Source organism: Tachyglossus aculeatus, chromosome 15 (genome assembly GCF_015852505.1).
Source record: "Tachyglossus aculeatus isolate mTacAcu1 chromosome 15, mTacAcu1.pri, whole genome shotgun sequence".
In the NCBI taxonomy this organism is placed as follows: Eukaryota; Metazoa; Chordata; class Mammalia; order Monotremata; family Tachyglossidae; genus Tachyglossus; species Tachyglossus aculeatus.
Window position 1 is genome coordinate 26,975,425 of NC_052080.1, and position 25,228 is coordinate 27,000,652.

Genomic DNA, 25,228 nt, shown 5'->3' on the forward strand with positions numbered 1-25,228 from the left:
ACCGGCCGCCGCCCTGTGCGCATGCGCCACGGCGCCACCGCCCCCCCCCCCCAACACACCCTCGGGCTGTCCGGGCCGCCGGCGTGTGCGCATGCGCGCCGGCGCGAGCTCCCCCCTCCACCCCCACTCCTTCGGGCCGCCGGCGTGTGCGCCTGCGCCCCTGCGCGAGCCCCGCCCCGCCCACCCTCTGGCCGTCCGGACGGACGGCGTGTGCGCATGCGCGCCGGTGCTAGCTTCCCCCCTCCCTCGGACCGCCGACGTGTACGCATGCGCGCCTGCGCGAGCCCCACCCCGCCCCCCCTCTGGCCGTCCGACCGGCGTGTGCGCATGCGCGCCGGTGCAAGCTTTCCCCACCCACCCCCCATCCTGATCTCGTCGCTGTACCTCGCTCTCGCCGCCTGTCCCGCCATCGACCCCCGGCCCACGTCATCCCCCGGGGCCTGGAATGCCCCCAATCCCTCTGCCCATCCGCCAAGCTAGCTCTGTTCCTCCCTTCAAGGCCCTGCTGAGAGCTCACCTCCTCCAGGAGGCCTTCCCACACTGAGCCCCTTCCTTCCTCTCCCCCTCGCCCCCCTCCATCCCCCCATCTTACCTCCTTCCCTTCCCCACAGCACCTGTATATATGTATATATGTTTGTACATATTTATTACTCTATTATTTATTTTACTTGTACATATCTATTCTATTTACTTTATTTTGTTAATATGTTTGGTTTTGTTCTCTGTCTCCCTCTTTTAGACTGTGAGCCCACTGATGGGTAGGGACTGTCTCTATATGTTGCCACGTTGTACTTCTCAAGCGCTTAGTACAGTGCTCTGCACATAGTAAGCGCTCAATAAATACGATTGATGATGATGATCCTTCGGGCCGCCGGCGCGTGCGCATGAGCCCCTGCGCGAGCCCCACCCCGCCCACCCTCTGGCCGTCCGGACGGATGGCGTGTGCGCATGCGCGCCGGTGCTAGCCCCCCCTCGGACCGCCGGCGTGTGCGCATGCGCGCCTGCCTAGCCCCACCCCGCCCCCCTCTGGCCGTCCGACCGGCGTGTGCGCATGCGCGCCGGTGCGAGCGCCACCGCCCTCAGGGCCCTCCCCCCCCAAAGCACCACCCCCAACCCGATTCCATTCGCTGTCTACTTAATCAATCAATCAATCAACCAATCAATCAATCAATCGCATTTATTGAGCGCTTACTGTGTGCAGAGCACTGTACTAAGCGCTTGAGAAGTACAACGTGGCAACATATAGAGACAGTCCCTACCCATCAGTGGGCTCACAGTCTAAAAGGGGGAGACAGAGAACAAAACCAAACATATTAACAAAATAAAATAAATAGAATAGATATGTACAAGTAAAATAAATAAATAGTGTAATAAATATGTACAGACATATATACAGGTGCTGTGGGGAAGGGAAGGAGATAAGATGGGGGGATGGAGGGAGATGAGGGGGAGAGGAAGGAAGGGGCTCAGTCTGGGAAGGCCTCCTGGAGGAGGTGAGCTCTCAGTAGGGCCTTGAAGGGAGGAAGAGAGCTAAGAGACTTCATCACGTCATCCATATTTATTGAGCACTTACTGTGTGCAGAGCTCTGTACTACTACTGATAATAATAATGTAATTTATTAAGCGCTTACTATGTGCAAAGCACTGTTCTAAGCGCTGGGAGGTTACAAGGTGATCAGGTTGTCCCACGGGGGGCGCACAGTCTTAATCCCCATTTTACAGATGAGGGAACTGAGGCACAGAGAAGTTAAGTGACTTTCCCAAAGTCACATATAGCTGACAATTGGCGGAGCTGGGATTTGAACCCATGACCTCTGACTCCAAAGCCCATGCTCTTTCCACTGAGCTACGCTGCTTCTTTACTACTACGACTACTACTAATAATAATAATGGCATTTGTTAAGCGCTTACTATGTGCAAAGCACTGTTCTAAGTGCTGGGGAGCTTACAAGGTGAGTTCTTCCCAAGCGCTTAATACAGTGCTGTGCACACAGTAAGTGCTCAATAAAGACGACTGAATGTATTTATTTTAATTTGTTAATATGTTTGGTTTTGTTGTCTGTCTCCCCCTTCTAGCTCAATAAAGACGATTGAATGCATTTATTTTATTTTGTTACTATGGTTTTGTTGTCTGTCTCCCGCTTCCAGCTCAATAAAGATGATTGAATGTATTTATTTTATTTTGTTAATATGTTTGGTTTTGTTGTCTGTCTCCCCCTTCTAGCTCAATAAAGACGATTGAATGTGTTTATTTTATTTTGTTAATATGTTTTGTTGTCCGTCTCCCCATTCTAGCCTGTGAGCCCGCTGTTGGGTAGGGACTGTCTCTAGATGTTGCCGACTTGTACTTCCCAAGCGCTTAGTACAGTGCTCTGCACACAGTAAGTGGTCAATAAATACAATTGATTGATTGATTGATAGTACAGTGCTGTGCACACAGTAAGCACTCAATAAATACGATTGAATGAATGGAAAGAACACAGGCTTGGGAGTCAGGGGTCATGGGTTCTCATCCCGCCTCTACCAGCTGTGTGACTTTGGGCAAGTCACTTCACTTCTCTGGGCTTCAGTTCCCTCATCTGGAAAATAGAGATAATGATAGTAATGGCATTTATTAAGCGCTTACTATGTGCAAAGCACTGTTCTAAGTGCTGGATAATAATAATGATGGTATTTGTTCAGCACTTACTATGCTGGGGGGGAGTACAAGGTGATCAGGTTGTCCCACGTGGGGCTCACAATCTTAATCCCCATTTTCCAGACGAGGTAACTGAGGCCCAGAGAAGTGAAGTGACTTGCCCAAAATCACACAGCTGGTAAATGGCAGAGTCGGGATTAGAACTCGCGACCTCTGACTCCCAACCCGGGGCTCTTTCCACTGTGAGCCCCACGTGGGACAATCTGATTACCCTGTACCTACCCCAGCACTTAGAACAGTGCTTGGCACATAGTAAGCGCTTAATAAATACCGTTATTATTTACTATGAGGAAACTGAGGCCCTCCCCAGCACTTAGAACAGGGCTTGTCACATAGTAAGCGCTTAGTAAATATCATTATTATTTATTATTATGAGGTAACTGAGGCCATCCCCAGTGCTTAAAACAGGGCTTGGCACATAGTAAGCGCTTAGTAAATGCCATTATTATTATAATGAGGTAACTGAGGTCCTCCCCAGCGCTCAGAACAGGGATTGGCACATAGTAAGCGCTTAGTAAATACCATTATTATTTATTATTATGAGGTAACTGAGGCCCTCCCCAGCGCTCAGAACAGGGGTTGGCACATAGTAAGCGCTTAATAAATACCATTATTATTTATTATTATGAGGTAACCAAGGCCCTCCCCAGCGCTCAAAGCAGGGCTTGTCCCATAGTAAGTGCTTAATAAATATTGTTATTATTTATTATTATGAGGTAACCAAGGCCCTGTCCAGCGCTTAGAACAGGGCTTGGCACATAGTAAGCACTTAATAAATGCCATTATTATTTATTATTATGAGGTAACCGAGGCCCTCCCCAGTGCTTAGAGCAGGGCTCGGCACATAGTAAGCACCTAACAAATGCCATCATTATGATGATGATGATGATTATTATTAATAAATAGGCAGGCCTTCCCAGACTGAGCCCCCTCCTTCCTCTCCCCCTCCTCCCCACCTTACCTCCTTCCCCTCCCCTCAGCACCTGTATACATGTTTGTACAGATTTATTACTCTATTTTACTTGTACATATTTACTATTCTATTTTGTTAAGATGTTTTGTTTTGTCGTCTGTCTCCCCCTTCTAGCCTGTGAGCCCGCTGTTGGGTAGGGACCGTCTCTATATGTTGCCAAGTTGCCCTTCCCAAGCGCTTAGTAGAGTGCTCTGCACACAGAAAGCGCTCAATAAATGCAATTGAATGAATGAATAAATAAATACGATTGGATGGGTGAATGGATGAATGAGAGCGTGGGGGCGCTTAGAACAGTGCTGGGCACATAGTGCTTAATAAATGCCATGATTATTATTATTATTATTATTATTTTGGATGAATGGATGAATGGATGGATGAATGAATGGATGGATGAATGAATGAATGAGAGCGGGGGCGCTTAGAACAGTGCTGTGCACATAGTAAGTGCTTAATAAATGCCATCATTATTATTATGGATGAATGGATGGATGAATGAATGAATGGATGAATGGATGGATGAATGAGTGGATGGATGAATGAATGAGAGCGGGGGCGCTTAGAACAGTGCTGTGCACATAGTAAGCGCTTAATAAATGCCATTATTATTATTATTATTATTATGGGTGAATGAATGGATGAATAGATGGATGAATGAATTAATGAATGAATGAATGAGAGCGGGGGCGCTTAGAACAGTGCTGTGCACATAGTAAGTGCTTAATAAATGCCATCATCATTATTATTATTATTATGGATGAATGGATGGATGAATGAATGAATTGATGAATGGATGGATGGATGGATGGATGGATGGATGGATGGATGGATGAAGAGAAGCAGCGTGGCTCAGTGGAAAGAGTGCAGGCTCGGGAGCCAGAGGTCATGGGTGCGAATCCCGCCTCCGCCGCCTGTCTGCTGTGTGACTTTGGGCAAGTCACTTCACATCTCTGTGCCTCAGTTCCCTCATCTGTCAAGTGGGGATTAAGACCGTGAGCCCCAGATCGGACAACCTCATCTCCTTGCGGGTCCCCCCCAGCGCTTAGAACAGTGTTTTGTACATAGTAATACCAACATTATTGGATGGACGGATGGATGGTTGAGGAAATACAAGTCGGCGACAGAGACGGTCCCTACCCTTGTATCCTCCCCAGCGCTTAGAACAGTGCTTTGCACATAGTAAGCACTTAACAAATGCCATTATTATTATTATTATTTCCTCATGGTCCCTTGGGATATATATGTATATACATATGTATGTATGTATATGTATATATGTATACATACATATATATGTGTATATATATGTTTGTACATATTTATTACTCTATTTATTTTACTTCTACATATTTATTCTATGTATTTTATTTTGTTAATTTGTTTTGTTGTCTGTCCCCCCCTTCTAGACTGTGAGCCCGCTGTTGGGTAGGGACCATCTCTATATGTTCCAACTTGTACTTCCCAAGCGCTTAGTACAGTGCTCTGCACACAGTAAGCGCTCAATAAATATGGATAGATGGATGGATGGATGGAGAGAAGCAGCGTGGCTCAGTGGAAAGAGTGCGGGCCTGGGAGCCAGAGGTCATGGGTTCAAATCCCGTCTCCTTCACCTGTCTGCTGTGTGACCTTGGGCAAGTCACTTCACTTCTCTCACTTCTCTGTGCCTCAGTTACCTCATCTGTAAAATGGGGATTAAAACTGTGAACCCCCCCGTGGGACAACCTGATCACCTTGTAACCTCCCCAGCGCTTAGAACAGTGCTTTGCACATAGTACGTGCTTCATAAATGTGCTTCATAAATTCATAAAAAAATGATGGATGGATGGATGGATGGATCCACGTGAGAAGCAGCGTGGCTCAGTGGAAAACAGTGTGGGCTTGGGAGTCTGAGGTCGTGGGTTCGAATCCCGACTCTGCTGTCAGCTGTGTGACTTTGGGCAAGTCACTTCATTTCTCTGTGCCTCAGTTATCTCATCTGTAAAATGGGGATTAAAATTGTGTGAGCCCCCCATGGGACAACCTAATCACCTTGCAACCTCCCCAGCGCTTAGAACAGTGCTTTGCACATAGTAAGCACTTAATAAATGCCATCATTATTATTATTATGGATGGATGGATGGATGGATGGGTCGCTGTCTCCCCCTTTTAGACTGTGAGTCCACTGTTGGGTAGGGACTGTCTCTAGATGTTGCCAATTTGCACTTCCCAAGCGCATGTTGCCAATTTGCACTTCCCAAGCGCTTAGTACAGTGCTCTGCACATAGTAATTGCTCAATAAATACGATTGATGATGATGATGATGATGATGATGTGCAAAGCCCTGTTCTAAACGCTGGGGAGGATACAAGGTGATCAGGTTGTCCCACAGGGGGCTCACAGTCTTCATCCCCATTTTACAGATGAGGGAACTGAGGCCCAGAGAAGTTAAGTGACTTGCCCAAAGTCACACAGCTGACAATTGGCATGGATGGATGGATGGATGGGTCTCTGTCTCCCCCTTTTAGACTGTGAGCCCACTGTTGGGTAGGGACTGTCTCTATATGTTGCCAATTTGTACTTCCCAAGCGCTCAGTACAGTGCTCTGCACATAGTAAGCGCTCAATAAATAGGATTGATTGATTGATTCCCTCTACCCTTTCTCCCTCTTCATCTCCCTTGCACTCGGATTTGTACTTTTTATTCACCCCATCCCCAGTCATAACAAGTACATATTTAACAAGTACGTAATTAAGTACGTATCTTTAATTTATTTATTCATATTAATATTTATTCATATTTATTCATATTAATTTGTGTCCCCCTCTAGACTCTCAGCTCCTTGGGGTCAAAGGAATGTGCCCAATAAAGCGCTCAATAAATACGATGGATGGATGGATGGAGAGCGGGGGCGCATGCGCAGGCTCGGCGGCAGGGCGCCCACAGCGCATGCGCAGGCTCGGCGGCAGGGCGCCCACAGCGCATGCGCAGTTTTGGCGGCAGGGCACCCGCGGCGCATGCGCAGCTTTGGCGGCAGGGCGCCCGCGGCGCATGCGCAGCTTTGGCGGCAGGGCGCCCGCGGCGCACGCGCAGCTCCGGCGGCAGGGCGCCCGCGCGGGGCAGGCCGGGAAACCCGAGGCCCGTCCGCCATTTTGCGTTGTGCGGTCCCCCTCGTGAGGAGAGGGCCTCGTCGTGAGGAGCGGCGCCTCAGCGGCCGGGCCCCGCGAGGCCTGCTCGGCCCGCCACCCCAACCGGGTCCCCGGGACGGGCGGACGGACGGTGTGGAGGCCGGGGGCTTGTCCGGGCCGGCGCCATGATTTCCGCCGCGCAGCTGCTGGACGAGCTGATGGGCCGGGACCGGAACCTGGCCCCCGACGAGAAGCGCAGCAACGTGCGCTGGGACCACGACAGCGTGAGCACCGGACACACAGCAGTGATAACAACCCTACTTCTGAAGCGCTTACTATGTGCCAAGCACTGTTCGAGGCGCTGGGGAGGTTACGAGGTGATCAGGTTGGCCCACGGGCCCAGCCCCCATTTTACAGATGAGGGAGCTGAGGCGCGGAGAAGTGACTTCATAATAATAATGAAGGCATTTGTTAAGCGCTTACTAGGTGCCCACAGTCTCAGCCCCCATTTTACAGATGAGGGAGCTGAGGCCCGGAGGCATTTGTTAAGCGCTTACTATGTGCCACGCACTGTTCGAGGCGCTGGGGAGGTTACAGGGTGATCAGGTTGGCCCACAGGCTCGGCCCCCATTTTACAGATGAGGGAGCTGAGGCGCACAGAAGTGACTTAATAATAATAATGATGGCATTTGATGAGTGCTTTCTAGGCGCTGGGGAGGTTACGAGGTGATCTGGTTGGCCCACAGGCTCAGCCCCCATTTTGCGGATGAGGGAGCTGAGGCCCGGAGAAGTTACTTAATAATAATGATGATGGCAGTTGTGAAGCGCTTTCTAGGCGCTGGGGAGGTTACAAGGTGATCAGGTTGGCCCACAGTGTCAGCCCCCATTTTACAGATGAGGGAGCTGAGGCACAGAGAAGTGACTTAATAATTATAATGATGGCATTTGTTAAGTGTTTACTATGTGCCAAGCACTGTTCTAGACGCTGGGGAGGTTACAAGGTGATCAGGTTGGCCCACAGTCTCAGCCCCCATTTTACAGATGAGGGAGTTGAGGCCCGGAGAAGTGACTTAATAATAACAATGATGGCATTTGTTGAGCGCTTTCTAGGCGCTGGGGAGGTTACGAGGTGATCAGGTTGGCCCACAGGCTCAGCCCCCATTTTACAGATGAGGGAGCTGAGGTGCAGAGAAGTGACTTAATAATTATAATGATGGCATTTGTTAAGTGCTTACTATGTGCCAAGCACTGTTCTAGGCGCCGGGGAGGTTACAAGGTGATCAGGTTGGCCCACAGTCTCAGCCCCCATTTTACAGATGAGGGAGCTGAGGCGCACAGAAGTGACTTAATAATAATAATGATGACATTTGTTAAGCGCTTTCTAGGCGCTGGGGAGGTTACAAGGTGATCAGTTTGACCCACAGTTTTAGCCCCCATTTTACAGATGAGGGAGCTGAGGCCCGGAGAAGTGACTTAATAATAATGATGGCATTTGTTGAGCGCTTTCTATGCGCTGGGGAGGTTACGAGGTGATCTGGTTGGCCCACAGGCTCAGCCCCCATTTTACAGATGAGGGAGCTGAGGCACAGAGAAGTGACTTAATAATAATAATGATGGCATTTGTTAAGCACTTACTATGTGCCACGCACTGTTCTAGGCGCTGGGGAGGTTACAAGGTGATCAGGTTGGCCCACAGGCTCAGCCCCCGTTTCACAGATGAGGGAGCTGAGGCGCAGAGAAGTGACTTAATAATGATGGCATTTGGTAAGCGCTTATTATGTGCCCACACTCAGCCCCCATTTTACAGATGAGGGAGCTGAGGCCCGGAGAAGTGACTTAATAATAATGATGGCATTTGTTGAGCGCTTTCTATGCGCTGGGGAGGTTACGAGGTGATCTGGTTGGCCCACAGGCTCAGCCCCCATTTTACAGATGAGGGAGCTGAGGCCCGGAGAAGTGACTTAATAATAATAATGATGGTATTTGCTAAGCGCTTACTATGTGCCAAGCACTGTTCTAGGCGCTGGGGAGGTTACGAGGTGATCAGGTTGGCCCACAGTCTCAGCCCCCATTTTACAGATGAGGGAGCTGAGGCGCAGAGAAGTGACTTAATAATTATAATGATGGCATTTGTTAAGCGCTTACTATGTGCCAAGTACTGTTCTAGGCGCTGGGGAGGTTACAAGGTAATCAGGTTGGCCCACAGGCTCAGCCCCCGTTTTACAGATGAGGGAGCTGAGGCCCGGAGAAGTGACTTAATAATAATAATGATGGCATTTGTTAAGCGCTTACTATGTGCCCACAGTCTCAGCCCCCATTTTACGGATGAGGGAGCTGAGGCACAGAGAAGTGACAATAATAATCATGATGGCATTTGTTAAGCGCTTACTATGTGCCAAGCACTGTTCCAGGCGCTGGGGAGGTTACAGGGTGATCAGGTTGGCCCACAGTCTCAGCCCCCATTTTACAGATGAGGGAGTTGAGGCCCGGAGAAGTGACTTAATAATAATAATGATGGCATTTGTTAAGCGCTTTCTAGGCGCTGGGGAGGTTACAAGGTGATCAGGTTGGCCCACAGGCTCAGCCCCTATTTTACAGATGAGGGAGCTGAGGCCCGGAGAAGTGACTTAATAATAATAATGATGGCATTTGTTAAGCGCTTACTATGTGCCCACAGTCTCAGCCCCCATTTTACGGATGAGGGAGCAGAGGCACAGAGAAGTGACAATAATAATAATAATGATGGTATTTGTTAAGCGCTTACTATGTGCCAAGCACTGTTCGAGGCGCTGGGGAGGTTACAAGGTGATCAGGTTGGCCCACGGGCCCAGCCCCCGTTTTACAGATGAGGGAGCTGAGGCCCGGAGAAGTGACTTAATAATAATAATGATGGCATTTGTTAAGCGCTTTCTAGGCGCTGGGGAGGTTACGAGGTGATCTGGTTGGCCCACAGGCTCAGCCCCCATTTTACAGATGAGGGAGCTGAGGCCCGGAGAAGTGACTTAATAATAATAATAATGATGGTATTTGCTAAGCGCTTACTATGTGCCAAGCACTGTTCTAGGCGCTGGGGAGGTTACGAGGTGATCAGGTTGGCCCACAGGCTCAGCCCCCATTTTACAGATGAGGGAGCTGAGGCACAGAGAAGTGACAATAATAATCATGATGGCATTTGTTAAGTGCTTACTATGTGCCAAGCACTGTTCTAGGCGCTGGGGAGGTTACAGGGTGATCAGGTTGGCCCACAGTCTCAGCCCCCATTTTACAGATGAGGGAGTTGAGGCCCGGAGAAGTGACTTAATAATAATAATGATGGCATTTGTTGAGCGCTTTCTAGGCGCTGGGGAGGTTACGAGGTGATCTGGTTGGCCCACAGGCTCAGCCCCCATTTTACAGATGAGGGAGTTGAGGCCCGGAGAAGTGACTTAATAATAATAATGATGGCATTTGTTGAGCGCTTTCTAGGCGCTGGGGAGGTTACGAGGTGATCAGGTTGGCCCACAGGCTCAGCCCCCATTTTACAGATGAGGGAGCTGAGGCCCGGAGAAGTGACTTAATAATAATAATAATGATGGTATTTGTTAAGCGCTTACTATGTGCCAAGCACTGTTCTAGGCGCTGGGGAGGTTACGAGGTGATCAGGTTGGCCCACAGTCTCAGCCCCCATTTTACAGATGAGGGAGCTGAGGCGCAGAGAAGTGACTTGATGGCATTTGTTAAGCGCTTACTATGTGCCAAGCACTGTTCTGGGCGCTGGGGAGGTTACAAGGTGATCAGGTTGGCCCACAGGCTCAGCCCCCATTTTACAGATGAGGGAGCTGAGGCGCAGAGAAGTGACTTAATAATAATAATGATGGCACTTGTTAAGCGCTTTCTAGGCGCTGGGGAGGTTACGGGGTGATCGGGTTGGCCCACAGTCTCAGCCCCCGTTTTACAGATGAGGGAGCTGAGGCCCGCAGAAGTGATTTAATAATAATAATGATGGCATTTGTTAAGCGCTTTCTAGGCGCTGGGGAGGTTACGAGGTGATCCGGTTGGCCCACAGGCTCAGCCCCCGTTTTACAGATGAGGGAGCTGAGGCACAGAGAAGTGACTTAATAATAATAATGATGGCATTTGTTAAGTGCTTACTATGTGCCACGCACTGTTCTAGGCGCCGGGGAGGTTACAAGTTGATCAGGTTGGCCCACAGTTTCAGCCCCCATTTTACGGATGAGGGAGCTGAGGGGCAGAGAAGTGACTTAATAATAATAATGATGGCACTTGTTAAGCGCTTTCTAGGCGCTGGGGAGGTTACAAGGTGATCAGGTTGGCCCACAGGCTCAGCCCCCGTTTTACAGATGAGGGAGCTGAGGTCCGGAGAAGTGACTTAATAATAATAATGATGGCATTTGTTAAGCGCTTACTATATGGAAAGCACTGTTCTAGGCGCTGGGGAGGTTACAAGGTGATCAGGTTGGCCCACAGTCTCAGCCCCCATTTTACAGATGAGGGAGCTGAGGCGCGGAGAAGTGACTTAATAATAATAATGATGGCATTTGTTAAGCGCTTACTAGGCGCTGGGGAGGTTACGAGGTGATCAGGTTGGCCCACAGTCTCAGCCCCCGTTTTGCAGATGAGGGAACTGAGGCACAGAGATGTCACTTAATAATAATAATGATGGCATTTGTTAAGCATTTACTGTGTGCCAAGCACTGTTCTAGGCGCTGGGGAGGTTACAGGTGATCAGGTTGGCCCACGCCCACAGTCTCAGTCCCCATTTTACAGATGAGGGAACTGAGGCACAGAGAAGTGAAGTGACTTAATAATAATAATGATGGCATTTGTTAAGCGCTTACTATGTGCAAAGCACTGTTCTAGGCGCCGGGGAGGTTACAAGGTGGTCAGGTTGGCCCACGCCCACAGTCTCAGTCCCCATTTTACAGATGAGGGAACTGAGGCACAGAGAAATGAAGTGACTTAATAATAATGAAGGCATTTATTAAGTGCTTACTATGTGCAAAGCACTGTTCTAGGCGCTGGGGAGGTTACAAGGTGATCAGGTTGGCCCACAGGTGCTCACAGTCTCAATCCCCATTTTACAGATGAGGGAACGGGCACAGAGAAGTGAAGTGACTTAATAATAATGATGGGTTTTGTTAAGCGCTTACAATGTGCCAAGCACTGTTCTAGGTGCTGTGGAGGTTACAAGGTGATTAGGTTGTCCCACGGGGGGCTCATAGTTTTAACCTCCATTTTACAGATGAGGAAATTGAGGCACGGAGAAGTGAAGTGACTTGCCCAAAGTCACATGCGGGGGACGGAACCACGCCTTCCTGCCCCCTAAGTGGGGTGACCCCCCACCCCCACCCCACACCGTTGACCATGAGGATGGCATTTGTTAAGCGCTTACTATGTGCCAAGCACTGTTCTAAGCACTGGGGTGGATACAAGGTGATCGGGTTGCCCCACGTGGGGCTCACAGACTTCATCATCATCATCATCATAATGATGGCCTTTATTAAGCGCTTACTATGTGCAAAGCATTGTTCTAAGTGCTGGGGAGGATACATGGTGATCAGGTTGTCCTACGTGGGGCTCATAGCCTTCATAATTCTTCATAATAATAATAGTGATGATGGCATTAAGCGCTTACTAAGTGCAAAGCACTGTTCTAAGCTCTGGGGAGGATACAAGGTGATCGGGTTGCCCCACGTGGGGCTCACAGTCTTCATAATTCATAATAATAGTAATAATAATGATGGCATTAAGCGCTTACTATGTGTAAAGCACTGTTCTAAGCGCTGGGAAGGATACAAGGTGATCAGATTGTCCCATGTGGGGCTCACAGTCTTAATCATCATAATAATGATGGCTTTTATTAAGGGCTTACTATGTGCAAAGCACTTTTCTAAGCGCTGGGGGAGGATACAAGGTGATCAGATTGTTCCACTTGGGGCTCACAGTCTTCATAATAATAATAATAATGGCATTTATTAAGTGCTAACTATGTGTAAAGCACTGTTCTAAGAGCTGGGGAGGGTACAAGATGATCAGGTTGTCCCACGTGGGGCTCACAGTCTTCTTCATCATAATAATAATGATGGCATTTATTAAGCGCTTGCTATGTGCAAAGCACTGTTCTAAGTGCTGGGGAGGATACAAGGGGATCGGGTTGTCCCACAATCAATCAATTAATCAATCGTATTGAGCGCTTACTATGTGCAGATCACTGTACTAAGCGCTTGGGAAGTACAAGTTGGCAACATATGGAGACAGTCCCTACCCAACAGGGGGCTCACAGTCTTCATCATCATCATAGTAATAATGATGGCTTTTATTATGCGCTTACTATGTGCAAAGCATTGTTCTAAGCACTGAGGAGGATACAAGGTGATCAGATTGTCCCACGTGGGGCTCACCGTCTTCATAATTCTTCATAATAATAATGATGATGGCATTAAGCACTTACTATGCGCAAAGCACTGTTCTAAGCGCTGGGAAGGGTACAAGGTGATCAGGTTGTCCCACGTGGGGCTCACAGTCTTCATAATTCTTCATAATAATAATAATAATGATGGCATTAAGCGCTTACTATGTGCAAAGCACCGTTCTAAGCCCTGGGGAGGATACAAGATGATCAGGTTGTCCCACATGGGGCTCACAGTCTTCATCATCATCATCATAATAATGATGACATTTATTAAGCGCTTACTATGTGCAAAGCACTGTTCTAAGTGCTGGGGAGGGTACAAAGTGATCGAGTTGTCCCACGTGGAGCTCACAGTCTTCACCCCCATTTTCCAGATGAGGGGACTGAGGCCCAGAGAAGTGAAGTGACTTGCCCAAAGTCACACAGCTGCGTGGGAGGGGGCCAGAAAACGTCCAGCAGCTGGACCATCTTTTAAAATGGGGGCGGGAGGGTGCGTGGCATAAGGGTGTGACTTGGGGCAAGTCACTTAATTTCTCTGTGCCAGTTACCTCATCTGTAAAATGGGGAATTAAGACTGAGCCCCATGTGGGACAACCTGATTACCTTGTATCTACCCCAGCACTTAGGACAGTGCTTGGCACATAGTAAGTGCTTAACAAAACCATAATTATTATTATAAGGGAAAGAGAAGCATTGTGGCCCAGGGGAAAGAGCCCGGGCTTGGGAGTCAGAGGTCATGGGTTCTAATCCCACCTCCACCACTTGTCAGCTGTGTGGCTTTGGGCAAGTCATTTAACTTCTCTGGGCCTCAGTTACCTCATCTGGAAAATGGGGATTAAGACTGAGCCCCCTGTGGGACAACCTGATCACCTTGTAACCTCCCCAGCGCTTAGAACAGTGCTTTGCACACAGTAAGTGCTTAATAACTGTCATTATTATTATTAAAGGGCCCAGGCTTGGGAGTCAGAGGTTGTGGGTTCTCATCCCAGCTCCACCACTGACCAGCTGTGTGACTTTAGGCAAGTCACTTCACTTCTCTGAGCCTCAATTACCTCTTCTGGAAAATAGGGATTAAGACTGTGAGCTCCACGTGGGACAACCTGATTACCCTGTATCTACCCCAGCACTTAGAACAGTGCTCGGCACGTGGTAAGCGCTTAACAAATACTAACGTTATTATTATTCTCTGCACCTGTTTCCTCATCTGTAAAATGGGGATTAAGATGGAGCCGCACGTGAGACAACCTGATCACCTTGTATCTACCCCAGTGCTTGGAACAGTGCTCGGCACATAGTAAGCGCTTAACAGATGCCATCATGATGACGGGGAGAGGAACACTTTCGCCGTCATCGAAGGGCAGGGAAGACCTCCTTTCCTGCCCCCAAATAATAATGATCATGATGATGGTGTGTGTTAAACTCTTACAATGCGCCAGGCACTGTTCCATGCGCTGGGGTGGATACAATCAAATCAAGTTGGAGACAGCCCCCGGCCCGCGGGGGGCCCACAGTCTCCATCCCAATTTTACAGATGAAGCAGGTGTGGCACAGAGAAATGAAGTAACTTGTCCCAGCGCTTAGAACAGCGCTTGGCACATAGTAAGCACTTAACAAATGCCATCATCATCAAAGCCGCAGAGCTGCGATTGGAACCCATGACCTTCTGACTCCCAGCCCTGTGCTCAATTTTACTATTCTCAATAATAATAATTGTATTTTTTAAGTGCTTACTGTATGCCAGGAACTGTGGTAATAATAATGTTGGCATTTGTTAAGGGCTTACTATGCGCCCAGCACTGTTCTAAGCGCTGGGGTAGATGTCCCACATGGAGCTCACAGTCTTAATCCCCATTTTACAGATGAGGGGACTGAGGCACAGAGAAGTCAAGGCATTTGCCCAAGGTCACACAACTGTACTAAGCGCGGGGGTAGATAGAAGGTGGTAGGTTTGGACACAGCCCCTATCCCACATAGGGCTCTCAGTCTGAATCCCCATTTTACAGATGAGGGAAATGAGGCCTCACCTGGGGGCTGGGCTGCTGGATTGGTTTTAAAAAGGGGCTAATTTTAAAACGGCCTCACTGGGTTCCTCCCTGCATGTCTGGGAGCGTGAGCACAGCTAGACTGAACGCCAGGCAAGGGCTCCAGGGGACCCTCACCCCTTCAATCAATCAGTCAATCAATCGTATTTATTGAGCGCTTACTGTGTGCAGAGCACTGTACTCAGCGCTTGAGAAGTACAAGTTGGCAACATAACTTGCCTTCAGAGATGTCCCTGGTACAATTCCTGATTTTATGTTCAAGTTTTATAAGTAGATGTGAAAAAATAGCCTCTGCTCCATAGCTTTGATTTCATAACTTCCGTTTGGTGTATAGGTTCAGAAGAGACATTTTGTTTTACTTTGGCATTACCAACAAAGTACATTTGAGTCAGTTCCTGTTAAGAAAAAAAAAATCATCGTGAGCCGCTAGTGTGAAAATACCTCATCCTGCTTAATCTTTCAAAGATTCAAGTTGTGCAAAAGCGTGCCACTTGTTTGTCTTGGAGCTTACCTTTTCACACTTGTTAGATTTGGTCAGCTTACTCCTCGAGTTTTGCCTGCAGTAAGAAGTAGACCACATTTAGACTTAACTGTGGAACATTGAGAAAGGGGAGGAGATATGTCATTTAGAAAATTAGTTCACTGATATGGTGCTTTTCTTCCCTGTATTTATCATCCCGTTTTATGTTATCTCCCTGGGAAGGGCTAATGGGTGTGTTGGAGGTGGAGAGTTACAGGTTGGAGAAAACTCTAGAAAAGTTAAATGACTTGGAGTCAGTGCCAGATTGATAAATGAAATGATCGATATTGGATTTTTTGGATTAGAGAAGGTAATGCATGTTTCCAAACGTGAAAGGATGCAAGAGATTTTGATGTCAAAAAACAATGGTAAAAGATAAATTGAAGTATCAAATATAATAACCTTTAAGGTTCCAGCTTATTCTCCCCTGGAGCCCACCTTCAATTCTTAAGCCAGGACTGGGGCTGGGGGGATTCTCAGGTGTGACCCCAGTCGTTATTGAGTGGGAACCACCAAGTGTTGAGTATTGAAAATTTCGTTCATGTTCCTTTTTGTTTTTACATGCCTAGAGATTTTCAGTTTAAACCCACACAAAATTATTAGCCTCATTAAAAAGCAAGAACCTTAGGCCCTTGTCTTGGAAATCATTGTTAGCATTTTTACACATTTTAGTTGTCACCACACTTTGTCTTAGTTGCACCTTGTTGCATGTGAACAGAGAGTGGGGAATCTTGAATGTTTACTGAAAACTCCCGCGTCTTTTATCCGTGCAGGACCACTTCCTCGAACTCACTTTTGTTTTAGTCCAATCGGTGGTATATATTGAGCTAATTTTGCATAGAGCACTGCATTAAGCACTCAGTAAAACACAATTCAGTCAGTAGACGTAATCCTTGCCCTCAAAAGTTTACAGTCCACTTTTGTTGTCTCCCCATCTGCTAAGTACAGTGCTCTTCACACAGTCAGCATTCAGTGAATTCATTCAACTCATTCATTCAATCGTATTTATTGAGTGCTTACTGTGTGCAGAGCACTGTACTAAGCGCTTGGGAAGTACAAGTTGGCAACATATAGAGACAGTCCCTACCCAACAGTGGGCTCACAATCTAGAAGGGGGAGACAGACAAGAAGACAAAACATTAACAAAATAAAATAAATAGAATAAATATGCACAAATAAAATAGAGTAATAAATGTGATTGTGAATGTGATTGATTGAAATGTGGCCATGCCCATGCCGGTTTTACTTAGCTACAGTCTGTAGGTGTGAGATAGTGAGAACTAAATGAAAAAAGCATTTGCGGGGTGGGGGAGCACTGGGTGCCAAGTCCTAAATTTTAGGCCTGAATTTATCACATCGCTATTCCCCTTCTGCCTCAGTTTCTTAGAAATGATACATATGAAGGTCCTTTGGGTTGGTCCCTCATAACAGTTTTCAGTGTGAATGCATAATAAAAATGAAGTATTCAAAGCGTATTTGAAACTTACAGGTTTTAGATTCATTTATGTTAAATATTACCCTTACAGATTTTAGGCTAAAATAAAAATATCGTTTAACAGGAATTTTAAAAAGGGCAAATTAAACCTTAGAGCAGCATGAGCTAAAGTAAAGCTTTCTCTTACACTCCCAACCCAGAATGATAGTGGCCGGTAAACAGATTTTTTTTAAGCCAATCCCGGGATATTCCCTGAACTCTGCATAAGGGTTAGACTCCATTTAATTAGTAGTTTTCGTGAAGATAATGGCTAGGTCTTTAAATTTGATTTTAAAAGTTATCAATCAGTGGCATGTATTGTGCTTACTGTGTTCAGAGACTTGTATTAAGCACTTGGAAGACTATAATGCAACAGAGTTGTAGACGTCTTACATGCCCACAAGGAGCTTACAGTTCAGAGGGGGAGACAGACATTAAAATAAGGCGAGAGGGAGAATGTGGGAGAGGGGGACAGCGGAGAGAGGTTTGAAGTAGAGATACAGTGAGTAGGTTGGCGTTATAGAAGTGAACTGGCTGGGCTATAGTAGGAAATTGGCGAGGTAGGATAGGAGGGGGTGAGTTGATTGAGCGCTTTAAAGCCAGTGGTAAGGAGTTTGATGCTGAGGTGGATGGGTGACAACTGGAGGTTCTTGACTGGTGAGGCAGGGACTGAATTTTTTTTTTTTTTTTTTTTTAAATAAAAACGATCAGACCCACATATCACTCCAGTGTGGACTGGAGTTAGGGGAAAGACTGGAGGCAGAGAGGTCAGCGAGAAGGCTGACGCAGAAGGTTAGGTGGGGTATAAATGCTTGGATCATTGCAGTGACAGTCTGGATGGAGAGGAAAGCACAGATTTTAGTGGTCTTAGTAGTGAAGGTAGACACAGTGGTGACACAGTGACTGTGTGGGTTAAATGAGATGAGTTTAAGGACTGTGCCCAGGTTATGACGTGGTGAGCCAGGGACGGTGGTGGTGCTGTCTACTGTTACAGGAAAATCAGGTGGAGGACGGGGTTTGGCTGAGGTGCGAAGGTCTATTTTGGATATGTTTGAGGTGTTGATGTGATATCCAAGTCGAGCTGTCCTTACGGCAAGAGGAAATCCAAGTCTCTTCACAAATTCAGCAGCTCTTGTACTACGATGTATGAATTTCGAAGTGTGGAGACACTATTGTTTGTGCTGACAGATTTATCGAGTTGGTAGTCATGATGATGCATCATCATCACATATTCAACTATAAAAAGATTGGCTTTCCGATTATCTTTGTAACTGACTTGTAGCAAGTTTGAACCTAGATATCTCCCAGGCCAGAAACGTCATCTGGAATGAGGAGTGGTAACGCAAAAGTCCATCACCCCTGAGGTGCAATGCCACTTTTCTGGTCTTGGCATCTTGTCAGTCACATCAGCACTCATGCGTGCACTTTTTGGTTATTTGTTCACCTGGATCTGCTATTTCTGTCTCTTCTCCTACTTTTAATTGGACTACCTATCAATTTGTGACTCCTCCCCTGCAGCTGTTAATTACCAAGGGCAGAGCTTGCACCTTTTTACCTCTTGAGTGTGCCTCAGGCATCTTGAATACACTTGATGAAGGTTGTTGATAGTCAAGCCTATTAATGGCTTTGCTGTACCTTGTTAACCATACACAGGCCTAGGAATCGGGATCTGGCTTCTAATCCTGGCTCTACCATGGACTTGCTTTATCACCTACGGCAAGTCATTTCACTTCTGTGCCTCAGTTGCTTCATCTGCAAAACGGGGATTCAGTACGTGCTTTCCCTGCTGCTTGGTGTGTAAGCTTCTGGAACCTTATGCCCCTGTATCTATCCCAACACTTCATTCAGTCGTATTTATTGAGCGCTTATTAATGCAGTGCTTGGCACATAGTAAGTGCTTATTGAGAACCACAATTATTATTATTACACATTCAGCCTTCTCATTTGGAATTTCCTTTCTGGTTATGACAGGCCAGTAGTCACTCTAATTTGGGAGTAAATTACTGAATATTGCAACTTTTCTTCAGATAATTTACTCTAATTATAGATTATCCACTTTGCGCCCTAATTTTAACAGTTTGAATGTAGGTGTCTGATAGATTTATCTCCCAAGAGCTCAAATCAGTAGCAATAAGGCGACCGTGCACTTAGGACTTATGGAAGAAAGCTTCCTGACATCTGAAAAACTTTACTCTCCATTAAATATTGTCACTCCAAGTGACTTGCTGAACGCCGCCCAAGCAGGCAGGTGGCAGAGTCAGGATTAGAACCCGGGTCCTTAAACTCCCCAACCCGTTTGCTTTTCACTAGGCCTTGCACCTTCAATTATTACAGCTGCAGAGATATCCTGGCCTGCTTTGACTCTGCTCTGCTATTTTTGTTGATATTTCAGTAGCAGAGCCATTACCATTAGTGTGTACCATGCAGGCTGTAACATAAAAGCCTTGAGTGGTGCAGTTTAAGGATTTGACAGTGATATCTAGAAAACCTACAGCCCGTCCCTACAAACCCTCCTGGGGTCTAATCCCCACTCTGCCACTTATCTGCTGTGTGACCTTGGGCAAGTCACTTCCCTCAATCTTCCCTCAGTTCCCTCATCTGTAAAATGGGGATTCAATACCTCTTCCCCCTCCTACTTAGATTGTGAGCCCTGCGTGGGACAGGGACTGTGTCTGACCTGATTATCTTGTATCTTCCCCGGTGCTTAGAACAGTGCTTGGCACATAGGAAGCAGTTAATAGATACCATTATTACTATAATTCTTTTTCACGTGAGCAGAGCAAGGGAATTTCTGCTGTTTATTCTGGGTATTCGCACCTCTCTTGCAGAGCTTGGGTCTACTTTCTGACAGTCTGCTCGTGACCTGAGGGCTGTTGTGAATGTGGAATGGGGACTGGGGGCAGCCAGGGACTCTGGAATTGGAACTCATCTCCTCCCCCATCCCCCCAGTATACAAATTCACAATTTGTATTGCTTTGAAAATTTCTTAGAAGTAAAAATATCCCTTTTTACAGAGGCAGATTAGTGACTATCATAGAATCTCTAAGTTAATGTAGACTAATGTGGGGACATATGGACACATAAAGTGATTGTGTATGAAATGCAACAATATTAACCTTTAACAGACTTCAGGACCTAATTACTTATGTAGGAAATTTAGCACCTGAGAGCCTCTTGGGTTCAAAAGCCATAACTACCTAAGATTACAGAATTTGGAGGAAAGTATTTCAAGAATTCCATCACAGCTGTGGGTTCTGGTAAACATTTGTATTTTACATAACAGTTGTAAGGCCAAGTGGTGCTGGAATTGCTGCTCTTTGTGGAGCTGCAGAGATCATCTTGTTCCTTTTAAACATGAAAAATAAAATACAAGTAGTATGATTCTGGTGGCAGGGGACCTTAGCCCCTGTCCTTTCCAAAAGCTTAGAAAAAAGTATAGGTTTTTATTAATATACACATTTTCACGTGACATTACATGTAACCTAACTCCTGAAAAAACTGCAGTGTTAAGTGTAAAATTATAGGCAGTTTATGTAGTGTATTAGAGAACTATATATTTGTAGCATCAATCAATGGTATTTGAGTCCTTACTATGTGCAGAGCACTGTGTTAATTTTTAGTATTACTGTGCTAAACATTAGCCTGACCCTCATTTTAGCGAGTAGTATTTTCAGTAAGTAATGGGATTCTGTTTGGTTTTTTATAATGGCTTTCCCATCTAGTCCTTCAGTCCTGCTCTTCTTTCTCCAACCCTGCTACCACTTTCCCTTTCCCTCAAATGAGTAAAAATTCTAATCTAAAAATCTAAAATGAAGCGGGGGGGGGGGGGGGGGGGGGGGGGGACTCAGTCAGTTTTGCATCAATTGTAGGTGAGAACAGGCAAATTAAGGGCACACATGAAGATTTCATTTTCATTTCTACCTACTTAAGGGGCAGGAAACTGGAGGAGAATCACAAATAACACTTAATAGCTGCACTTTTGTGACTCTTTCGTGAGAATGATTTACTGATGGGGGGTGAGTTGATTGTAGAGTAATTGAAAATTAGACTTGAGTCTGAACCAGGCAGGGCCACTTCAGACCTGCTGGTTCTTGCATTTGAAAACAGTAAGTCTAGTACATTTCCACCAGGGTTATATTTTCAAGTAGAACTGTGTTTTTTTTTCCTCCTTTCAAGTGTGTATGTTTTCATTGGATGAGTTGCCAGCAATCCACAAGAGAAACCTGGAGCAAGTGACAGGAGAGGTTTGTTGACCTTTCAGAGAGCTTGGCTGCAATCAATCAATCAATCAATCGTATTTATTGAGCGCTTACTGTGTGCAGAGCGCTGTACTAAGCGCTTGGGAAGTACAAGTTGGCAACATATAGAGACAGTCCCTACCCAACAGTGGGCTCACAGTCTAAAAGGCTGCAGTGTTCCTCACAGGACTGTGGCTGTGTCTCTAGACCCAAGGAAGGGTGTGGAAGGAAGACGTGCCAAGGGCTATGATTGCCAATCAGTCAATCAATCAGATATTTGTTGAGTACTTACTAAGTACTTACTATCTACAGAGAATCTTCCTAAGTGTTCAATTTTACAAAATGCAGCTGGCCCTTTAGGGCGAGCTGCTTAAATCTGAAGAGTAATTTCTTATGTTTTGTAGTGTTTGACTTCCTTTGTGTTTCTAGCCTGGAAACGACCCCCCCCCCCCCCCCCCCCCCCCCCAATCCAATTGGTTGGAAGATGTTTGTGTGATGTAGAATTTTAGTTTTCATCGTTTGAAAATATATTTTATGTATTCTTTGCCCAGGTGATAGCTGACATTTTAGGTTAGGTAAAGATAAGTTGGACCCTCATCTGAGTTTGAGAAATAATTGCTTCTCTTAAGATGGATGGGGCAGCAGTGGGATGCAATTTGATTAGCTTTTGGAAAGGTATACCTGCTGTAGAATTCTGTATATTCGTTTGAGGTCTTGGGGCATCTGGTATTCACCCCACCGCCAACCCCACGGCACTTAGTACGTATCTGTAAATTCTTTTTATTAATGTCCGTCTTACCCTCTAAACGTAAGTTCTTTGTGTGCAGGGAATGTCTACCAATTCTGTTATATTGTAATTATACCGTATTGGACGATCCCAAGCACTTCTTATGGTGCTCTGCAACCAGTAAGTGCTCAGTAAATACCATTAATGGATGGATTCCAGCTCTGATAGTGGGTTTATAGAAAATATAATAGATGTCAGCAATTCACATTATTCATTGACTTTTGGAAGGTATGAACCTCTCAAATAATCCAACATTGTCAATATTCCTATTCTGGAACTCTAGTTTGGCAGTTATAATAAATTGTCTAACACCAGGAAAACTTACTGGTACTGCTTCAGAACTGGTGTGAGATTCACTTGGGGCAGTTAAAGATTTGCAGTTGTCCATGTCTCAGATGAATCCCAAGGGCCTGGGTCTCTCGTCTTGAATAACGGAGCATTCCGTTACCTGTTGCCTTTGCAAATAATTGCAATGACAGTGTGAGGTAGCTGTAAAAAAAAGTCTCAATTCCCACAACCCAAAGGCTTGCAGAGAGCACAAGAAAGTAAATCATTTCAGTCACTCAGGAGGTTTTTGGACGTTACGTACCTCTTGTTGATAGTCTCAGTGGACCTCTGTGCATTGGGGCTGTTGCACACTTTTGTAAGTAATAGGAGTAATTGTTGCATAATGTGACACATCAGTCAACCGTATCTGTTGAGCACTTACTGTGTGCAAAGCACTGCACTCAGCACTTGGGAGAATACAATATAACATGAGTTAGTAGACAAGTTTCCTACTTACTGTCTAGCTGGGAAAACTGGTATGTATAAGTGCTGTGGGGCTGCTGGGGGGAGTGTTTGAATAAAATGTTTCTTTCCAGCATCTTGAGATCAACGTTTTCTTTTTTCCATTAGATACTAGACTCTTAGTTGCCGCCTCCTACAGGAAACTTTGCCCTTTCAAGGGCATGGCCCGTGCATCCACACGGACCTCCAGAACAGTCAGGAATTTGTTTAACTATCCCAGAAAAACTCTCAAATACATGAATAAATGCTATTTGGTTGTGTAAAGAGATGAAGTGGTGAATTGAGCTCCCGGTTCAAATTTACAGGCTTGATACAAGTGATTAAGTTGCTCACAATCAATCATTGGTATTTATGGAGCACTTTCTGTTGCAGAGCATTGTACTAAGTGCTTGGGAGAGTACACTATAACAGAATTGGTAGACATGTTCTTGCCCACAATGCCCTTAAGTACGAGGACATTAAAGAAGAACTCCCAGACAACTCCCTCCTCATTTTTTGAATCCTCTTTTCTGAAATTAGATTTTGAGGAACCTGGTGAGTTTTGCTAGTTACAGATTCATTCAGTTCTGCCTGAATGACATCTGTCTTAAAAATTGTTATTTCACATGGTATCTGTTAAGCGCTTACTATCTGCCAGGCACCATAGGAGGCACTAGGGTAGATAAAAGCTCATCAGGTTGGGCACAGTCCATGTCCCACATGGGGATCGCAGTATTAATTCCCCCATTTTACAGATGAGGTAACTGAGGCACACAGAAGCAAAGTGACATGACCAAGGTCACACAGCGGACAAGTGGCAGAACAAGGATTAGAACCCAGGGCCTTCTGACTTCCAGTCCCAGGCTCTATCCAGTAGGCCAAGCTGTTTCTCTAAAGATGGAATGGTGAAACGTGCTTTTTAGAATCTAGAGATTACAGAGAAATTGACACCAATATTACATTTCAACAAATATAAATAAGGACCTGGGCATTTGGGAATGCATTTAAACTTAAAAGTCAAAATTCATTTAAATCGCTGTTAAAAGTGGATGCAAAAACTGCAGAAATAAGATATTGGCTACATTTTCTTTGTGAATTGAATTTCTTCAGCCAGTCAGACCAAGTGATCTCCAACAGAGGATAGAGTGAGTAGAAATTTTTCAAATCAACCTATTTCTGCAATGTTCATAGCATTTTCAGAGAGCAAATTCCTGTAATTAAGTTGGTTCTCTAGAAACTATTTCCAAAAATGGCCTGTGTGACCTAAATTTCATTCAGCTCCAATACTTTGCCCCTGGGGTGATTCCCAGTAGGGGATCTATAGAGATACTGTCAATCAGTGGTATTTACTGTGCTGTGCAGCGCACTGTAGTAAACGCTGGGGAGAGTACAAAAGAGTCGGTAGGCACGTTCACTCCCCACAAGGCATTTACAAACTAAGTACAGACTAGGGGTACAGTGAGTAGGTTGGCTTTAGAGGAGCTGAGTTGACGTAGGAAACGAGTGAGGTAGGAGGGAGCGAGCCAGTGGAATGCTTTAGGGCCAATGATACGAAGTTTCTGTTTAATTCCCAGGTGGATGGGCAACTGGGTTCTTCAGTGGGGAGACAGAGACTTAATGTTCTTTTAGGAAAATGATATGGGCAGCAGGGTGAAGAAGTATGGATTGAAGTGGGGACAGACAACAGAGGCCAACAGAGTAGTCAGGGTGGAATATGAGTGCTTGAATCGGCATAGCTGCGGTTTTGGATGCTGAAGATAGTGTGGATTTTAGCAATGTTGTGAAGGTGGAACCGACAAGATGGAATACGTGGATTGAAAGAGAGAATAGTCGAGGGTAATATCCACAGTTATGGGCTTGGGAGACAAAGAGGCTGGTGATGCTGTTTATAGTGATAGGAAACTCGCAGCTGGGGGGCAGCTTATGGGTGGGAAGATAAGGAGATGTTAGAAGAACGCTGTGGAGGAAATTTTCAAGGTAAAATAGCTAAAGGAAGGGACTTTTTTCCCTGCTTTGAGAGTGTCCACTGACCTTTCATCAGAAACTTTCATATGTTCTAGGGTGTCCTTCCTGCTGGGAGCTCTTGCTGTATTAAAAATTATGAAGAGAATGCAGGTTCTTTGACTCATTTACCGTTAAATCTCAGTCCTGCATGAGAAGTTGTCATTCATTTTTATGTATTGATTGTGTTTTTGAATGTTAGTTTTGGATAGAA

At 45.9% G+C, this 25,228-nt stretch overlaps 1 protein-coding gene across 5 annotated transcripts in view; it reads left to right on the forward strand.

Annotated features, from left to right (window-relative positions):
• The first annotated feature begins 6,807 nt into the window (after positions 1 to 6,807).
• LUC7L3 (LUC7 like 3 pre-mRNA splicing factor) overlaps positions 6,808 to 25,228 on the forward strand; it is a 33,831-nt gene continuing 15,410 nt past the window's right edge. For 4 of the 5 annotated variants that reach the window (XM_038756998.1, XM_038756996.1, XM_038756995.1 and 1 more), the window contains exon 1: positions 6,809 to 7,056. In XM_038756998.1, the coding sequence (XP_038612926.1) occupies positions 6,958 to 7,056 (99 nt within the window). In that variant the 5' untranslated portion in view covers positions 6,809 to 6,957. Of the gene's footprint in view, positions 7,057 to 25,228 lie in introns of all 5 variants that reach the window. The other variant, XM_038756997.1, reaches the window with a different exon arrangement.